Here is a 14,092-nt window from a genome sequence, read left to right as displayed (position 1 = left end):
AGGCGCACTTAAAAGCCACTATTTTTTGCAAAAATCTGCGGTGTGCCTTTTAACCTAGTGCGCCTTATCTGTGCGCTGAATCCCAAAATCTGTAAAAATGTTGTTTTGCGATTTTAATAAGCGCTCTGCTTGACTGACTGGAGGACTAGTTCCTGCCATCATAGGAGCGTAATATGAAGAGAAAATGAAAGAGTGGCTGGGAGGGATATATGTAAAGAGACTGGATGTTTTTTTTTCCACGCATCACCGTCTCTGTTGATCTGCTACTCCATGCGTGCCCTTATCACTGCTACTGTGACAAATCAAGTAAAGCAAATGAATTCTGAGCTTGTCATCCTGGGAGATCCCAACAAAAGAACTACAACCATTGGACATTGGTGTAAACGCAAATACAACACTTAGTTGTGAGCATCATGGGAGTCATGGAAGAGAGACAGCGAACACAGCTTAACAAAGACTGGGAGGGTTAGGGTTAGCATCGGGCGAGTTACGCCACCATATGTGAGTGGATTGTGGATGCCAGCTCTAACATATCTCCATCAATTGTTGTCCGAGCTTTTGCAAAGGCCAGTATCATTGCTGAACCCAGCAACTACACTGACTCTGATAACAAAGAGAGAACCCGTTATGCTTGATGGCAAAATTCGCCATCTGTTCAATTCTGACATAGAAGATGAGGACTTTGACAGATTTGTTACAATAGATTGAATAAAAATGTGTGTGTATTGTTTTGCTTTGCTTTCATTACTTTGTTTTACTTTCGTTTTACTTTCATTTAAGCATCCACCCAATAATGCAGTGCGCCTTATGTATGACAATATATGAAAATAGACTCTGTAGTTGAAGCTGCGCCTTATAATGCGGTGGGTTAGTATTAGCCTAACCCTAACCCTAACCCTAACCCTTGTGGCTCGCAAAATACGGTAATCTGTCTAACTCAGTTGATGTCGTCTCCATGAGGTTCACAGAGGACGTTCCAGTCTGTAGCCTCAAAGCCTCCTCTAAGAGCATCTTCAGCTTCAGCAGACCAGATTTTGATAGTCTTTGTGATGACTGGTTGCTGCTGAACGATGGGCTTGTAGGTGGAGGTGAGAAGAACCAGATTATGGTCAGATCTTCCTAAAGGAGGCAGGGCAGAACTGGATCCATTATTCATATTTGCATAAAATAAGTCCAACATCTTATTTTCTCTGATGGAGCAGCTGACAAACTGCTGGAATGTTGGTAGAGTTGCAGAGAGGGAGACGTTGTTGAAGTCTCCAGAGATCGCCATGAATGAGTTTGGATGCTGTGTTTGTAGCCGAGCAACGACGGAGCTGATGACATCACAGGCTGTGTCTGGTGCGGTACCAGGTATTATATAAACCGCTACCAGAATAACACAGGTAAACTCTCTGGGTAAATAATATGGACGGAAGCTCACAGCTAACAGTTCCATGTCCCTTGTGCATATCTTCTCCTTGACAGTAACATGTCCAGGATGACACCAACGCTGGTTAACCAGCACTGCAATTCCACCACCCTTTAGCTTTCCGCTGTGTTGTCTACTGCGGTCTGCACGGACCGTTTTAAAGCCCGGTACAGACACATTACAGTCAGGGATGTGTTCATGCAGCCATGTCTCGGTGAAGCACATAATACTGCACTCTCTGTATTCTTTCTGAGACCTTGTTAGCATATCCAGCTCGTCCGTTTTGTTAGCTAACGATCTCACATTACCCATGACGACAGTTGGAAGAAATGGGCTAAATCGTTTTCTCCTCTGCCTCACTCTGTTCTGCATCCTCTTCTGTTTCTTTTCAAATCCATTGGGATTTGATGTGTTGTTTTGCTGATAATCCTGATTTGGGAGAGTTTAATCAGTTGATCCCTGCAGTAAACAAGTCTTCTGTTGCCATATGATGCCCATTCATCGTAAGTCTTGAGAGAGTCAAAAATATGCAGAAAAATCTATTGTACCCTCTGAACCGGCGTGAAATCCTCTGACAAAAAGACCTAAATTTGACAGCTAATATCTATTTGAGAAGAGTTTGTATTTAATTATTTATTTATTTATTTATTATATTTAATAAATAAAAAAAATAAAATAAAGACAGCAAGTCAGAGCTACTACATCTTTAGAGCATTTCAGTACGAAGCCTTACAGGAAACAAAATCCTTACCGTCTGTTCTGACAGGTTGATTCTGACCAGATGGTTCCCCGAAGCTTTGGCCAGCGCTGCTACCAGACTGGTCTTCCCCACGCCAGGTGATCCTTCCAGCAGCACCGGCCTCTGCAGCTTCAGAGCTCGCAGAAGCCTCTGGGCATTCATGGCAGTGGTGCCTGCTGCAATAGCGTAGTCCGGCAGGTTACGGCCATCTGTCTGAGGCCCTGGACAGACAGACCCACCCAGTTAGGTTCTAGAGGTGCCAGCAGGACAACTTTAGGACTGGCTGCGCAACTCTGCTTCTAACCGGTCACACAAATGTATGTCTGCTGTCTGGACTGTCTTTTCGTCCTACCTGCTGCAGCTTGCATCCAGTCTCCTCCAGTACTCAGCTGGAGATCCTGCGACTGCATTCCTGCCTGCCAGTTATTCCACTAAGAGAACTTTGCCTCCACTGGGACAGCGCTCGTCCGCCCTCACAGACATACATCCCAACTAGGGATCTCACCACTCCTTCAACTAGGACAACTCCAAGTGCATAAAATCATGAATCCTGGTCTTCTTTCCATCGCCCTCCGCTCAACACCAACTGGGCCAACCAGTGAGTTAACTGAACATACCCGCCAGATCTGAATCCATCTTTCTCATTTTCGGTCTGTCAAACATTAACCCTGACGAGTAAAGGTCATCTTAACCAGCATCTCCCCATTGGCTGCAAGTATGACTTTCTCTCAACTCAACGCGGCCACGCCACCTGGGTTTGTTTCCATCTCCCAACCTTGTGGCTCTGGTCATGGCAGTGGTTTTATGGCGAGTCATCACAAAAAACTGGAAAGTTTTGTTTGTTTCAACACTTTAGAATCCACTTTTTGCAAACTTCCTGGCCCTACAACAGTGAATTTATAACTGACTTTACTACTTCCTTTCATATTTATCCTTTCTTTCACCTCATATAATGTTGTTGGGTAAGTTTAATATTCACATGGACAACACTTAGCATCCTCTAACCTCTGACTTTGATTCCTGCTTTGACAACTTTGGCTTTTTGGTTTCTGTATCTCACAAACCAAAAAAATATATTACTCTTCTCTCATATGCTCCCATGCTGGTAACTCCAAGACTCTATACAAGTCCACTGCTATCCCCCCACCATCATTCCACAAATATTAAATAATCCTGGTTCAGATCCCTTAACTTTGAAAACCTTGAATCCATTTCCAACCTGCCCATTCTCTCCAAAATCCTGGAGAAAGTGTTTGATTCATAACTTCACACTCACATATCCCATAACAATCTATCAACAATTCTAGTCTGGTTGCCACCCCCCTTCCTAGCACTGAGCCTGGACTCTTTAAAATCACCAATGACCTGTTCATGTCAGCAGATTCTGGTCTTCTCCCCATCTTCACCAATCTTGATACGAGCGTGGTCTTTGACACTACCAGTTGGTTTAAATTATATCTCTCTGTCCTTACTCGGTTTATTCACCTCAAACCTTTGTCCTCCCACTCATCTTCTCTCACTGCAGGTGTCCCTCAAGGCTCTGTTCTAAGTCTCCTTCTCTTCATTACCTATTTCATCAGCCTTGGCAATATTTTCCAGAAGCATAAAATCCATTTCAATGCTATGCAGATGACACAGAGCTGTACTTTCCACCTTTGTTTAATTCCAACTATTTAGTTGATCTTAAAGACACACACTTGTCACGTTCCCCCCTATGGACGGCTTGTTCAGCCCCCATCTTGCATCCAACCTGACCTGTTAGCTCTCTCCAGCCAGCAGAAGACAATCTCATGATGACTCTTGTTTTGTCTCTTTCTCTCTTTTAATCTTCTTGTTTCTTTACTGAATAAGTGACGTTGCGAGTTCAAAACAGCCAGTTCCTCAATTATACCGTGAAGCAAAATGTCACAACACGTCCCGGGTGTAAAAGTTGTATAGTGTCAGTTTCTCAGCCTCGGGACACTGCTGGACAGCAGCGGACTTGGAGGCAGCGTTGGACCAGTTACGCTACCATATGAGAGTGGATTGTGGATGCCTGGCCTAACGTATCGCCATCGATTGTTGTCCGAGCTTTCGCAAAAGCCGTATCATTGCTGAACATCCACCCAGCAACGACACTGACTGACAACAAAGAGAGAGAACCCGGTATGCTTGATGGCAAAATTGTCCAGTTGTTCAATTTAGACAGAGAAGATGAGGACTTTGACGGACTTGTTACAACAGACTGATTAAAAATGTCAGTGTATTTTAAAATAAGTACGGGTACTGTTCTGAATAAAGTTAAACCAAGCACACTGTTTTGCTTTCACCATGCAGCTGTATTCAAATAAAAGATATAAACAAGCAAATAATAAAATTTGTCATCATGAGATGTTAGTAAGACCAGGAAACATTTGTGATCAGGACTCAGATTGAGGAACACAACATTTTTTTTTCCTGCAGTCTTTGAGCCAATTTGCCCGAGCAGGAAACAGTGGTTAAGGTGCTGCTTTGTCACGTTTGAACATCATACGGTTCATACTTCCATACCTAATGCAATGTAGAAAGGGTCGATACCAAAGAAGTCCTCTCCCCACTGTGGCTCACGAGGCAGACTGCAGTCATAGACTCTCAGAGCATCCAGCATCTCCTCATCCAGCTTGGTCATCTTGCTCAGCCTCTGGTGCAGGAAGTTGAGGCACATCCCACGTGCTCTGAGAGCACTGTCGGCACAAGCCGCCGTAGTTCCTGCAAGGAAAAAGCAAGGAGTTGGCAAATGTCTCATTTGAGTGCAAAGCTCAGTGAAGAGCAACCTGTTCACCTGAGCCAATGCCGTCTATGTAAACCAAGCATGCCGCGTGAATAAAGGCCGTCACAGTGTCCAGCCTGAGGTCCCACTCTGCTTCTTCGTCTTCTAGCGCTCCCATTGTCATGAAGTCGTCATCATCACGCTCACACACCACATTCAGGAAGTTAACCCACGACAGGACATCTCTGACACTGAGGATGCAGCGGCGTCCAAAGTCCTGCTGGGTCAGCCACTCCAGAAAGTCCAGCATCAGCTCTGCGACATCACCACCTGCGTTGCATTCAGAGAGACGGGGGTAAAGCTACATCTCTGCTTACCAATGGCATCAGGACATGACCGAGTCAGTCATCTCACCATCCAGGGAAAGGCCAGGACGCAGGTTGTGTTGGATAATCTGAAGCAGGTCAGTGCGACTGTTGCTCTGAGGACACCAGATCTCTGTGAAACGGTTCCTTAGAGCAGGAGACAGCTGCCCACCACCACACAAAAAGACAAGTCAGACTCTTTAAAGTGGAACTATTCTCTGCATTTCAGGCTAATTTATTTTTATTTCTGAGCCCAGAAGGGCTGGGATTGATGGAGTTATTGTCACAAATGGCTTTATTTACTTCAGACCGACCCTCTCCGTAGGCTGTCAGATCAGCCTGCGGGCAAAACGAGTGGATTGAGACTCTTCCGCATTAAGCCCCGCCTCCCGCCACTGCACTACATCGGGAGCGCGCACCGCACCTGCTTTCACCGTCATTGTAACATCTCATAAACAGAAGGATTAGGCTCATATGAACTCAATAAGAAAACAAACTACAATGTCAACACATAGCATCCAGCCCTACATGTTGGAACCTGAATCAGAGCCTGAAAACGAAGTGGAAAACAGCAACCCACAGCAACGAATGCAGCAGGATGTCTCTCTTTGGTAAACTCACCAGCCATCGTTGGAAATAACTTTATCCCACGTTTTCCACCCGCCTGATGTATTTGTACATGCCCTTGTTAACCAGTAGAAGGTAACCAATCACCCAACCTTATCCCCCGGGACGTCACAAGGATTTCCACGTAGAAAAAACTCTCTAAAACCACGCATTTTTCGTCGCCATGGAAACCGAGCGGAGAGCGTGCTGGAACTCAAACTCAAACTCAGATATGCGTTTAGGTGATAAAAAACAGTGTCGTTCACATGTCTGATGAGGATTCAACACTGTAACACTGAAGAAAGCTCAGAAAACTCCAAATACCACAATAGCACCCCTTTAAAACAGTTGGATTGCAGTACAGTTCTTCATTTGTCCTTCAGCAGAGAAACATGCCAGGAAACACGAAGCACTTCATCAGCTCTAATATCACCCCAGCCAATCACAGGGAAGCATGTAGACACACTGAGGTTCAAACCCAGCATCAGAATGAGGAAGAGAAGGGATTTAAGCTTCATACTGGGATTTTCACCCACATCTGCAGGGTTTCCAGATGTCTGGAGAAGAGAGCATATCAAGTGAGCTGTAGTTGTCTGTAGTTGATGCCACGAAGCGAAGAAAAACCTTTATTTTAGTTTTCTTAAGCCCAGTGCTTTATTTTCCTTACTTTACAATGAAGTCCATTCAAATCTGTTGAATGAGATTTTGTCGTGACTGTCTTTATTTTTATCTAGATAGAAGCTAATGATGGTTACGCCAGGCAGGACATGCTACTCCTCTGCTAGGTTATCATCCTGCTTTCCTCTGACAGACAGTTACTCACCTCCTTCTTGCCAAAGTCTCCTCCAGGGTTCATGGTGGCGACCAGACGGAAAGCTGCCGCAGGTCTGATCTGCTCCACGTGGTCATCGTCCCCGCTGCCCTTCTCCGCCAGGACCAGGGTCTTCTCCGTCTCCACCACACTGTCAACAAACCCACCCAGAAATAATTCAGCCATGGTGGGGGGGCAAGGGTGTTCATAACTTACTAACCCTGAAGTCAGCTGAGAACTGCATGTGTTCCTGTATGTTAGCTGTTCTTCCTGCACACCATGTGGTGATGCAGTCCGCTTGCTAGCAGGACCAGAGTCTGGTCTGCTTAGGGTTCCTGCAAACACCTTAACCCTTGTAAACAGGACTTCAAGTGTGGCAGGTCAGAAAACCAAGAAGCATTCAGAGTCCATGTTGAGGCTGCGAACAGCTCACTGGCGCTGAGATGCATTCAGAGTCCATGTCGAGGTCCATTGTTGCAGGGTTGGTACCGTCATTGTTCCAGGTGTGGTTCCCGTCATTGTTCCCGGTGTGGTTCCCGTGATTGTTCCAGGTGTGGTTCCCGTCAATGTTCCAGGTGTGGTTCCCGTCATTGTTCCCGGTGTGGTTCCCGTCATTGTTCCAGGTGTGGTTCCCGTCAATGTTCCAGGTGCGGTTCCCGTCATTGTTCCCGGTGTGGTTCCCGTCATTGTTCCAGGTGTGGTTCCCGTCATTGTTCCCGGTGCGGTTCCCGTCATTGTTCCCGGTGCGGTTCCCGTCATTGTTCCAGGTGCGGTTCCCATCATTGTTCCCGGTGCGGTTCCCGTCATTGTTGCCGGTGTGGTTACCGTCATTGTTCCAGGTGTGGTTCCCGTCATTGTTCCCGGTGCGGTTCCCGTCATTGTTCCAGGTCTGGTTCCCGTCATTGTTCCCGGTGTGGTTCCCGTCATTGTTCCCGGTGTGGTTACCGTCATTGTTCCAGGTGTGGTTCCCGTCATTGTTCCCGGTGTGGTTCCCGTCATTGTTCCAGGTGTGGTTCCCGTCATTGTTCCAGGTGTGGTTCCCGTCATTGTTCCAGGTGCGGTTCCCGTCATTGTTCCCGGTGCGGTTCCCGTCATTGTTCCAGGTGTGGTTCCCGTCATTGTTCCCGGTGCGGTTCCCGTCATTGTTCCAGGTGCGGTTCCCGTCATTGTTCCAGGTGCGGTTCCCGTCATTGTTCCAGGTGCGGTTCCCGTCATTGTTCCCGGTGCGGTTCCCGTCATTGTTCCAGGTGCGGTTCCCGTCATTGTTCCCGGTGCGGTTCCCGTCATTGTTGCCGGTGTGGTTACCGTCATTGTTCCAGGTGCGGTTCCCGTCATTGTTCCCGGTGCGGTTCCCGTCATTGTTCCAGGTGCGGTTCCCGTCATTGTTCCAGGTCTGGTTCCCGTCATTGTTCCCGGTGTGGTTCCCGTCATTGTTCCCGGTGTGGTTACCGTCATTGTTCCAGGTGTGGTTCCCGTCATTGTTCCCGGTGTGGTTCCCGTCATTGTTCCAGGTGTGGTTCCCGTCATTGTTCCCGGTGTGGTTCCTGTCATTGTTCCCGGTGTGGTTCCCGTCATTGTTCCAGGTGTGGTTCCCGTCATTGTTCCCGGTGTGGTTCCTGTCATTGTTCCAGGTGTGGTTCCCGTCATTGTTCCCGGTGTGGTTCCCGTCATTGTTCCCGGTGTGGTTCCCGTCATTGTTCCCGGTGTGGTTCCCGTCATTGTTCCAGGTCTGGTTCCCGTCATTGTTCCAGGTCTGGTTCCCGTCAATGTTCCAGGTCTGGTTCCCGTCAATGTTCCCGTTGTGGTTCCCGTCAATGTTCCCGTTGTGGTTCCCGTCATTGTTCCCGGTGCGGTTCCCGTCATTGTTCCCGGTGCGGTTCCCGTCATTGTTCCAGGTGTGGTTCCCGTCATTGTTCCCGGTGTGGTTCCTGCCATTGTTCCCGGTGTGGTTCCCGTCATTGTTCCAGGTGTGGTTCCCGTCATTGTTCCAGGTGTGGTTCCCGTCAATGTTCCCGTTGTGGTTCCCGTCAATGTTCCCGTTGTGGTTCCCGTCATTGTTCCCGGTGCGGTTCCCGTCATTGTTCCAGGTGTGGTTCCCGTCATTGTTCCCGGTGCGGTTCCAGTCATTGTTCCAGGTGTGGTTCCCGTCATTGTTCCAGGTGTGGTTCCCGTCATTGTTCCCGGTGTGGTTACCGTCATTGTTCCAGGTGTGGTTCCCATCATTGTTCCAGGTGTGGTTCCCGTCATTGTTCCCGGTGTGGTTCCCGTCATTGTTCCAGGTCTGGTTCCCGTCATTGTTGCCGGTGTGGTTCCCATCATTGTTCCCGGTGTGGTTCCCGTCATTGTTCCAGGTGTGGTTCCCGTCATTGTTCCAGGTCTGGTTCCCGTCATTGTTCCAGGTCTGGTTCCCGTCAATGTTCCAGGTCTGGTTCCCGTCATTGTTCCAGGTCTGGTTCCCATCATTGTTCCCGGTGTGGTTCCCGTCATTGTTCCAGGTGTGGTTCCCGTCATTGTTCCAGGTCTGGTTCCCGTCAATGTTCCAGGTCTGGTTCCCGTCAATGTTCCAGGTGTGGTTCCCGTCATTGTTCCCGGTGCGGTTCCCGTCATTGTTCCCGGTGTGGTTCCCGTCATTGTTCCAGGTGTGGTTCCCGTCATTGTTCCCGGTGTGGTTCCCGTCATTGTTCCAGGTGTGGTTCCCGTCATTGTTCCAGGTGTGGTTCCCGTCAATGTTCCCGTTGTGGTTCCCGTCATTGTTCCAGGTGCGGTTCCCGTCATTGTTCCAGGTGCGGTTCCCGTCAATGTTCCCGGTGTGGTTCCCGTCAATGTTCCAGGTCTGGTTCCCGTCAATGTTCCAGGTGTGGTTCCCGTCATTGTTCCAGGTGTGGTTCCCGTCATTGTTCCCGGTGTGGTTCCCGTCATTGTTCCAGGTGTGGTTCCCGTCAATGTTCCAGGTGTGGTTCCCGTCAATGTTCCAGGTGTGGTTCCCGTCATTGTTCCAGGTGTGGTTCCCGTCATTGTTCCAGGTGTGGTTCCCATCATTGTTCCAGGTGTGGTTCCCGTCAATGTTCCCGGTGTGGTTCCCGTCATTGTTCCAGGTGTGGTTCCCGTCATTGTTCCAGGTGTGGTTCCCGTCAATGTTCCAGGTGTGGTTCCCGTCATTGTTCCAGGTGTTGTCATTGGAATTGTTCTCCGGAATCATTACTGGCTTTGCTCCCGGCTTCATTCCCGCATTTAATGAAATGAACAATCTCTGTGAAAGCAGCTGTTGGAGAACATCACCTGCAGGTCAGAGCTGAGGTTTGAAACATCTGGACAGGATGTGAAGCATGAGACATTAACCAGTTCGTGTCAGGTGAACGACACAAGCGCGATCCACTCAGGAAACTTGAGCATCCAACATGATCAGATGTGGAGACCAGTTGTGAGATTTGTCACCACACTAACCCGTTCTCCCACCCAGTACTAAACCAACCTATCTGTTCATCAGAAGGAGATAACTGTAACCATGACAGCAGCTCTCTGCAGCCTGATGTGGTCTACATCAGCCCAGAATCTGTTCCAGTGGGGATGACGAGGTGTTTATACCTGTTGAGTCTCTCCAGCACTGAGTCGTCTGCCAGGGAAATCTCATCCATGAGGAAGACTCCTCCCTCCTTCATGGCCAGCACCAGTGGACCATCATGCCACTCAAACAGTCGGCCATCCTCTCCATCAGTCTACAAAAACAGAACAGGTGAATGTCTCAGGGGATCTCCTGCAGGTGTAAGGTTCATGGGATTGGGCAGCATCAGCAGTGCTTCATCAGAACCTGTCCAGTGTGTCTGACGGGTCTCAGGCCTCCCAGGAAGTCAGACGTCTCCATGTGCAGATGGCAGTTGACTGAAAAGAACTTACGTCCAGCCAACGCAGCAAACAGCTGGCAGATGGTTGTTTTTCCACATCTGGATGTGTAAGACATAGAAAAGGTATTAAAAACGTGCAGAAAGAAGACAACGTTTTCTGTAAATTTAAAGCAAAGACTTCGTCACATCCGACTCTCACCCCGTGTCTCCAACAAGCAGGACCGACTCTCCAAATCGCAGAGCCCGACCAACCAGTACAGCCAGCCTCCGCATGTCGTGTGTCCACACCACATGACGGAACTCCTCTGGTACACCGGCGATGCTGTCAACCTGGAGACCTGCCAATCACAACACACTCCAATGGAACTGGTGCAGAGTCACAGGCAGATGTTCAACTCCAATGAAGTTCTTCATTTGAGTTTCAGTTTAAACTGGATTTATATGGATTTATATGGATCCGTTTAAATGCAATAAATTACTATTTATTCATATGGCGCATTTAAAAAAAAAACCCTGCTGACCGAATAGCTTTAGAGAACAAAGTATACAAATAAAATGATCACAAATAGGATAAAAAAAATAGAAAACTAAAAACCGAAGATGTTTTATAATATTAATACAATAGAAAGTTAATAATTGAGGTATTTATTTTACATTAAACACCTGAACTTTATTGAACCCGGAGGTAGAGATATGATGTCATCACCTAATATGGTCTGCATAAAAGGTGCATGCTATGGGTATGTGTGAATGTGAGGAGTGTTGTTATAGTTGTTGTTTTCTTTGTATGTAAATTACTTGAAAATCAATAAAAATATTCGGGGAAAAAAACAAAACAATACAAAGTGTAAAACAGTAATAAAAAGCAGACGGGAATGTAAAAAAAAAAAGTCAACTTAAGTTAAAGGCCAAAGATAAAAGCATGTGTTTTCAGTCCAGACTGATTGACCTACGGACCGAGGAAGAACTAAAGACCAAGGAAGACCTACGGACCGAGGAAGACCTACAGACCGAGGAAGACCTACGGACCAAGGAAGACCTACGGACCGAGGAAGACCTACGGACCGAGGAAGACCTACAGACCGAGGAAGACCTACGGACCGAGGAAGACCTACAGACCGAGGAAGACCTACGGACCGAGGAAGACCTACAGACCGAGGAAGACCTACGGACCAAGGAAGACCTACGGACCGAGGAAGACCTCACAGACCAAGGAAGACCTACAGACCGAGGAAGACACCTCACAGACCGAGGAAGAACTACAGAGCAAGGAAGACCTACAGACCGAGGAAGACCTACAGACCAAGGAAGACCTACGGACCGAGGAAGACCTACGGACCGAGGAAGACCTACAGACCGAGGAAGACCTACGGACCAAGGAAGACCTACGGACCGAGGAAGACCTCACAGACCAAGGAAGACCTACAGACCAAGGAAGACCCTACGGACCGAGGAAGACCTACCAGACCGAGGAAGACCTACGGACCGAGGAAGAACTACAGGACCGAGGAAGACCTACAGACCAAGGAAGACCTACGGACCGAGGAAGACCTACAGACCGAGGAAGACCTACGGACCCGAGGAAGACCTCACAGACCAAGGAAGACCCTACAGACCGAGGAAGACACCTCACAGACCGAGGAAGAACTACAGACCGAGGAAGAACTACAGAGCAAGGAAGACCTACAGACCGAGGAAGACCTACAGGACCAAGGAAGACCTACGGACCGAGGAAGACCTACAGACCGAGGAAGACCTACGGACCAAGGAAGACCTACGGACCGAGGAAGACCTCACAGACCAAGGAAGACCTACAGACCGAGGAAGACACCTCACAGACCGAGGAAGAACTACAGACCGAGGAAGACCTACAGACCAAGGAAGACCTACAGACCGAGGAAGAACTACAGACCAAGGAAGACCTACGGACCGAGGAAGACCTACGGACCGAGGAAGACCTACGGGACCGAGGAAGACCCTACGGACCGAGGAAGAACTACAGACCGAGGAAGACCTACAGACCAAGGAAGACCTACGGACCGAGGAAGACCTACAGACCGAGGAAGACCTACGGACCAAGGAAGACCTACGGACCGAGGAAGACCTCACAGACCAAGGAAGACCTACGGACCGAGGAAGACACCTCACAGACCGAGGAAGAACTACAGAGCAAGGAAGACCTACAGACCGAGGAAGACCTACAGACCAAGGAAGACCTACGGACCGAGGAAGACCTTACAGACCGAGGAAGACCTACGGACCAAGGAAAGACCTACGGACCGAGGAAGACCTCACAGACCAAGGAAGACCTACAGACCGAGGAAGACACCTCACAGACCGAGGAAGAACTACAGACCGAGGAAGACCTACGGACCGAGGAAGAACTACAGACCAAGGAAGACCTACAGACCAAGGAAGACCTACGGACCGAGGAAGACCTACAGACCGAGGAAGACCTACGGACCAAGGAAGACCTACGGACCGAGGAAGACCTCACAGACCAAGGAAGACCTACAGACCGAGGAAGACACCTCACAGACCGAGGAAGAACTACAGACCAAGGAAGACCTACGGACCGAGGAAGACTCGGACGGAACCTCTGACGGGAAGACCTACAGACCGAGGAAGACCTACGGACCGAGGAAGACCTACAGACCGAGGAAGACCTACAGACCGAGGAAGACCTACAGACCAAGGAAGACCTACAGACCAAGGAAGACCTACGGACCCGAGGAAGACCTACAGACCGAGGAAGACCTACAGACCGAGGAAGACCCTACGGACCGAGGAAGAACTACAGACCGAGGAAGACCTACAGACCAAGGAAGACCTACGGACCGAGGAAGACCTACAGACGAGGAAGACCTACGGACCAAGGAAGACCTACGGACCGAGGAAGACCTCACAGACCAAGGAAGACCTACAGACCGAGGAAGACACCTCACAGACCGAGGAAGAACTACAGACCGAGGAAGAACTACAGAGCAAGGAAGACCTACAGACCGAGGAAGACCTACAGACCAAGGAAGACCTACGGACCGAGGAAGACCTACAGACCGAGGAAGACCTACGGACCAAGGAAGACCTACGGACCGAGGAAGACCTCACAGACCAAGGAAGACCTACAGACCGAGGAAGACACCTCACAGACCGAGGAAGAACTACAGACCGAGGAAGACCTACAGACCAAGGAAGACCTACAGACCGAGGAAGAACTACAGACCAAGGAAGACCTACAGACCAAGGAAGACCTACGGACCGAGGAAGACCTACAGACCGAGGAAGGACCTACGGACCGAGGAAGAACTACAGGACCGAGGAAGACCTCACAGACCAAGGAAGACCTACGGACCGAGGAAGACCTACAGACCGAGGAAGACCTACGGACCAAGGAAGACCTACGGACCGAGGAAGACCTCACAGACCAAGGAAGACCTACAGACCGAGGAAGACACCTCACAGACCGAGGAAGAACTACAGACCGAGGAAGAACTACAGAGCAAGGAAGACCTACAGACCGAGGAAGACCTACAGACCAAGGAAGACCTACGGACCAAGGAAGACCTACGGACCGAGGAAGACCTACGGAC

The 14,092-nt window shown here is 49.0% G+C and overlaps 2 protein-coding genes across 2 annotated transcripts in view; both read right to left on the bottom strand.

The window, feature by feature from the left end:
• The window catches only part of LOC306767481 (midasin-like), a 206,627-nt gene that overhangs the window by 78,968 nt on the left and 113,567 nt on the right, over positions 1 to 14,092 (bottom strand).
• LOC306767597 (midasin-like) overlaps positions 1 to 14,092 on the bottom strand; it is a gene marked incomplete at its 3' end in the record, with an annotated part of 63,196 nt that overhangs the window by 40,738 nt on the left and 8,366 nt on the right. Inside the window, exons 9-16 of the mRNA XM_079255672.1 lie at positions 10,702 to 10,840; positions 10,469 to 10,601; positions 10,246 to 10,376; positions 6,673 to 6,811; positions 5,293 to 5,407; positions 4,951 to 5,208; positions 4,680 to 4,877; positions 2,163 to 2,371 (exon numbers count right to left, since the gene is read on the bottom strand). Of these exons, the coding sequence (XP_079111798.1) occupies positions 2,163 to 2,371; positions 4,680 to 4,877; positions 4,951 to 5,208; positions 5,293 to 5,407; positions 6,673 to 6,811; positions 10,246 to 10,376; positions 10,469 to 10,601; positions 10,702 to 10,840 (1,322 nt within the window). The remainder of the gene's footprint in view (positions 1 to 2,162; positions 2,372 to 4,679; positions 4,878 to 4,950; positions 5,209 to 5,292; positions 5,408 to 6,672; positions 6,812 to 10,245; positions 10,377 to 10,468; positions 10,602 to 10,701; positions 10,841 to 14,092) is intronic.

This window comes from Telmatherina bonti (genome assembly GCF_933228915.1).
Source record: "Telmatherina bonti genome assembly, chromosome: 16".
Classification (NCBI taxonomy): domain Eukaryota; kingdom Metazoa; phylum Chordata; class Actinopteri; order Atheriniformes; family Telmatherinidae; genus Telmatherina; species Telmatherina bonti.
Note: the sequence above shows the minus strand (reverse complement) of the source record. Positions and strands in the feature narration are given on the sequence as shown.